Source organism: Phyllobates terribilis, unplaced genomic scaffold (assembly GCF_046119375.1).
Source record: "Phyllobates terribilis strain yellow unplaced genomic scaffold, ASM4611937v1 Scaffold_1__5_contigs__length_1240528914, whole genome shotgun sequence".
NCBI lineage: Eukaryota > Metazoa > Chordata > Amphibia > Anura > Dendrobatidae > Phyllobates > Phyllobates terribilis.
The window spans coordinates 13,052,452-13,058,451 of record NW_027362761.1 but is presented as its reverse complement, the minus strand read 5'-3'; the positions used below and the strand labels follow the sequence as shown (position 1 = coordinate 13,058,451).

The window sequence follows — 6,000 nt, the reverse complement described above, 5'->3', positions numbered from 1 at the left end:
TTCTGAGGCTGGTGACTCGGATAAACTTATCCTCAGAAGCAGAGGTGACTCTTGGTCTTCCTTTCCTGGGGCGGTCCTCATGTGAGCCAGTTTCTTTGTAGCGCTTGATGGTTTTTGCAACTGCACTTAGAGACACTTTCAAAGTTTGCCAATTTTTCAGACTGACCTTCATTTCTTAAAGTAATGATGGCCACTCGTTTTTCTTTACTTAGAATTTGTATTATGGCAAGAAAAAAGCAGCTAACAGTCCATTCAGTAGGATTATCAGCTGTGTATCCACCAGACTTCTGCACAACACAACTGATGGTCCCAACCCCACTTATTAAACCTGACAGGGCACACCTGTGAAGTGAAAACCATTTCTGGTGACTACCTCTTGAAGCTCATCAAGAGAATGCCAAGAGTGTACAAAGCAGTCATCAAAGCAAAAGGTGGCTACTTTGAAGAACCTAGAATATAAGACATATTTCCAGTTGTTTCACATTTTTGTTAAGTATATAATTCCACATGTGTTAATTCATAGTTTTGATGCCTTCAGAGTGAATGTACAATTTTCATTGTCATGAAAATACAGAAAAATCTTTAAATGAGGTGTGTCCAAACTTTTGGTCTGTACTGTACATGGAAAGGCCACTCGAACACCCATGATACTCTGCATACCCGAGCAGCTGATGCAAACTCTAGTAGCAAACACTCACTTACGCTTGACACTAGTCATAACTTTTTACTTACTTACAGTATGAAAAAAAAAAAAAATGTATTTAAGGTGATGACATGCGGAGTTTTGGCTTTTGATCACTGCAGTAGGGTCTATCACAGTGAAAAAAAAAAAAAAAAAAAAAACCCTGTTGGCCGGAAGATTTCAGTGGGCAAACTTCGCATGCACTTGCCATTTTACTTCGGGAACAGAAGGAGGGTCAGGGGACTGAGCAGGAGGGCTCAGTGGATGACAGATCATTTCTCTCTCTTTTATGACATGTATATCACGTTAGAATAAAGGCACTTTAATAGCAGGTACTTTTTTTTACGTGACTGCCATGAATCATTTAACGGCAATCACATGAAAATCCGGCTCAGATAGTGTTCTCCAGGGTCTCAGCTACCCATGGTAGCAGACACTGAAAATTTTTGGACTCTGGGGGGCGCTCTAGGCCTACTCCTGATTGCAGTTTTAAAATGCCAATGAGAGAATAAGGCGCATTAGTGACCGCTGTTTTAACATGCATCAGTGGTCGTTATGGAGTTAAAAGAGTGTCTGCAGTAAGATATTCCCACCTTGGCCGTTTAAAGCTACAGCCAGAGGTGGTCAGGACCGCATCAACCAATCAAGCGACCTGTGATGCACCATTTCCACACACATTCACATGTAGCAGTTACAGAAAAAGCATTACATAGAAATGGCCACAGATGAGCAAGGCTAACCTATGGCCACGACACATGTGGGCAATTTAAAATTTAATGAGAACAAAATAAGTTTTTTTTGTTTGTTTGTTTTTTTATTGGTGTGGGGTTTGAGACAAATTTACAATCCAGTGTCAAACTTTGAAAAACAGGTACATCAGGTTGTGGAGCACAGGGATAAGAAGTTCTGCATTTTCCCACCCCATGTAAATAAAACAATAGTCTTGCATGTACATGGTGTGCCTACTACACATACAAAAAAAAGAAAGATTTATAAAGCACAGGAGCCATAGCTTTGGATTAAAGAAAGGAAGGAAGGGGGACAAAAAAAAAAAAACCTCACAACTGGAATTCATAAGGCTGATATTACCGATTCTTAAATATCAGCTGCCAATAATACACATTGGCAGCTGCATACATCTAAAGTAGCCCCTGTCAGCAGAACTGGAACCACATGTACATCCAGAAAAAAAAACAAAACTACATTTTATATAAAAGAAGTTAAAAACCAATAGGATTGGTTGTCGTGTAGAGTATCAAGGGGACAAGGAAGCCGAACTCTGAGTGCAAAACACTGGAACTTGTTCAATAACGTAGTCTTCCATTCATCTGCAAGGAACAGAACAAAATACACACGTGAACTTAAGTCACTGACATTCAGGAACAATAAATGAGCACTCTTGGACAATTGATAATTCATGACTAGCTGTGGTATATTTTAAGTCAGATAGCTTACTGCAGTCACTAGTTAGAGTAAGATTTGTGGTGAGGCACACCACCTGTCAGACACTCCTGATTCATTAACCCTTTCACAAACTTGGGATTCAGTTTTTGTTTCCCTTCAGAGCCATAACTTATTTTTTCTTCAATATGGCCATGTGAGTTTTTTTTTTTTTTTTAGCAGGACACCACTGATCTTTACCATATAGGGTAAACTGGAAGAAAATTCCAAGTATAGTGAAATTGGGAAGGAAAAAAAAAAAAAAAAAAAAAAAAGTGCAACTCTACAAAGTTTTTTTTTTGTTTAGAAATTTGGTAAATAAAAAAATGCCACTTTCCGAAACCCGTAAAGTCATTATTTCTGGATCAGTATCTTGATACCATTTTGAAGGTAGATATGATGTTTTGATCACCTGTAATTGCAATGCTGCAGTGACCAAAAAAAAAAACAACAATTCTGGCGTTTTGATCCTTGTTACGCCATTTACTCATCGGATTCATTTAGTTAATATTTTGATATCATCACTGCATTCAGAAATGTTCCAAGTGTATTTTTGTGAATGGGGCCAAAAAAAGGGGGGGGGGGGGGCGATTTGAACTTCATATTTTAACAAAACATTTTAACAAAACATTTTAACTTTTACTTGCTTCAATATTCCCCCTTAGGATACTGGAAGCTACAATCTGATAGCAGGGCTTGCTATGTGTAGCAAAAATAGTCTCTGAACACCAGCTACAGGCCTGCGTTCATAGGAGGTCAACAAGCACAAGGGTCTTCTGCAGACCCCCAGTTGTCACGTCAACCCATCAGCGCCCTGCAATCATGTGACAGGTGTGTTGATGGGTGGGGTTTGTGACACTTTGAATAATAAAGTTCCACAATTGGATGTGTTAGGCTATGTGCCCACGTTGCATTTATGAAGCAGAAAATTTCTGCTTCATTTCTGCAAGTCCTCTCCCGGAAAAACACATGCGGAATTCCGCACGCGTTTATCGCGCATTTTTCACACGTTTATCACGCGTTTTCCACATGAGGAATTGCCTTGCGTTTTTTATGCATTGGACAAAGGCAATTCCGCTTGCGGAAAAGCAAAATTAAATGACATGCTGCGGATTTTTGAACGCAGCATAAACGCTGCGGAAAAATCCGCAGCATGTGCATAGAACTTGCGGAATCCCATTGGGGACCATGGGGTGCGGATTACCAAGCGTTTTACAAGCGTTTCCGCTGCGGAAACTCCGCATCAAAAACGCTTGAAAAACGCTACGTGGGCACACAGCCTTAGTCTTATAAATGTGCCCCTGCTATGTACAGTGTAATGACCATGTCTCACTGTACAGGAACATTGTCTGATCATACCATATCTACTGGGTATGATCACAGCTTTCCCCCTGCCCAGGAGATATGGTGTGATCAGACCATGCTCCTGCATGGTCAGGCAGCCATTTATTCCAAGATCAATTAAAAACACACTTTCCCCCTTAAAGGGGGTTTCCCAACAAACACCTCTTAATGAAATCAGACATGTCTGAAGAGTGGCCAGTATCTCACCACAAATCTTACTCCAGCCAGGGACCTGCAGCAAGATATCGGGCATAAGGTATGCCACAGCTCATCAAACTAGATGAGCTAATGCCACCACGTCTAGTCTTACTCTCATTTTGGCAAAGCTGACTGAAAATGCCCAAGTCAGTTTTTCACAGCCATCAGTTGTGCAAAAACGTAACAACTTTTTACCGTTTAGGCCAGATTTGTGGCTTGATGAATCAGGAACAAGTTTAAAAACCTGTCATCAGGTCAAAAGTGGCCAGGTTTAACATTGGACTTCTGCTCCTTTTAATACTGCATTATTTACTTTTTCTTTGAAGTCTGCCACCAGAGATAGGAGCACTAAATAAAAGGCTTTTAATATGCTCATTTTATTGTTTTTATCAAGTGGGCATTGCTCAGGGCAATTATGGAGAACAACCTAAAGAAGCACAAGCAAAACCTGTGAACAACACTCCCTTGGTCAAGACATCAAAATTAGCATATTAAGCACATTAAGTTGAAAGGGTTACTTGAGTTGGTGTGGCAAATGTACAGAAAAATAAAATACAGATATTAGAAATAAAATGAGCAGAAACTAGAAACTCGACCTGGTGACAGTTTCTCAGTTAACACAGCACACTGAGGACTTTTAGCTTTATTGTTTTAGGAAGTGCCTACCCCATCCACCATCTTTATAACAGAATACTCAGGCATATCAGAAAGCAGCTGGAAGTTGTCTGAATTCACCATGTGTGTCTTACCTAGGACTCAGCTTGAATTTCTCTGCCGCACATTCTCGTGATTTGCGCCAGCATTGCTTTTCCTAGAGAGAGTAAAAGCAGAGATCATTCTAATAAAGAACACACTTTTCTACTTGCAGGTTAGGCAACCAACATTACATGGTTGGGAGGCACATTGCTACATCGCCATTAACACATACAGTGGAAGTCTGCCTATATAAAGTCACAAGTAGAACTCAGCATAAAGAAGTTTTTAAAGGGGTTTTTCCCACAAACTAAAATTCATTTTAATCAATAGCCGTGTCTCACCATGTATGGAACATACCACAGCTCCAGGGCAGGGTGCAAAAGTGTATCCTAACAGAATCAGCTGCGATCCCCTGCTGTAATTTCTGTGAGGTAAAACATTTCGCTGCCTGTTTTTAAATAATATTTTACTTCAGAAAATGAATCCGCTGTGATCCCTGCAGTAATGTCTGTATACTCTTCCTCCTCTGGCCAGGAGATGTGGTATGATCAGAGCATGTTCCTGCACGGTCAGACAGTCAATGAACTTTTGTTTGTGGCTTTAAGCCCCTTTAAGTTTTAAAAATCTGCATCTGTCCTTGAGTTTACAAGTCAGATCTCTCCAAGCCCCCATGACGATGCCTTCTGTCCTATGTTCAAGCCTCATCACAGGGACAGACTGCAAGCAGAGCGGTCAAGGAGATGATGCCTTGATTAGTTGCATATACCAATTGATTTAGTAAGTTTCCACAGGACTATAATAAAATTGGCTAATATTTCCATTTTGTAACAGGATTCTGAACCTGACTCAGCTTTTAGTACCTTCTGACATCCGAATTTAGCTTTGCGTTTTGTTGTTTTAAAAGGGGTAGTCTGAAGTCAAAGTAATTTTTATTCTAAATCTCTAATTCTGTGCCATAAATCTTAACTATTTAATATACTTACATTAAAAATCCCCTCTTTCCCCAACTACACTGCCTTTTTTTTCCCGTTTTTGATGAAGCTTCGTAACGAGAATGCTAGTGCATGCTGGGATACTCAAAAGGAAGAGTCAGCAGGTGGCAGAGGCTGTGGTCACTGCCAGTTTCTGCCCCCTCCCTGAAATGAAGACTCAGCCACATTAGTTTCAGGATGTGGGGGTAGTCCCTGCCCACTGAGATGACCGCACGCCCACTGTTGCTGGCTCAGATCTGCAGTAAGGGGCCCACAGAGCAGTGTCAGAATACCTGGCATGCAGAGACCAGCACCACCCCCCATAAGTGACTTCACTGGTATTGGGACACCACTCGGTTAACTAGTTACTGCAGAGCTGGCAGAGTGCACTGTCATTGTGCTGTGACTAGCCCAGCCCATGAAACTAGCATCACTGATTAACCCCTTCCCGACCCGTGTCACACCGTTTGTGACATGGAAAACAGTTCGTTCCCGACCCATGTCACAGCGTCTGTGACATGGAGGGAAAGAGCCCCTGCGAGCGGGGTCGCTCAGGTGTCACAGTTGCTACTGCAACCCCCCTGTGCCTGGGACCCCTCCGATTGGCTGTTTCATTTTCACTTTTAGTGAAACTGCCAATCGGTATGAATTAAATAGTTCACCAATGAA

The 6,000-nt window shown here is 41.4% G+C and overlaps 1 protein-coding gene across 1 annotated transcript in view; it reads right to left on the bottom strand.

Annotated features, from left to right (window-relative positions):
- Nucleotides 1–1,474: 1,474 nt before the first annotated feature.
- The window catches only part of BSG (basigin (Ok blood group)), a 52,641-nt gene continuing 48,115 nt past the window's right edge, over nt 1,475–6,000 (bottom strand). Inside the window, exons 7-8 of the mRNA XM_073655088.1 lie at nt 4,414–4,475; nt 1,475–2,010 (exon numbers count right to left, since the gene is read on the bottom strand). Coding sequence (XP_073511189.1) covers nt 4,421–4,475 — 55 coding nt within the window. The 3' untranslated portion in view covers nt 1,475–2,010; nt 4,414–4,420. The remainder of the gene's footprint in view (nt 2,011–4,413; nt 4,476–6,000) is intronic.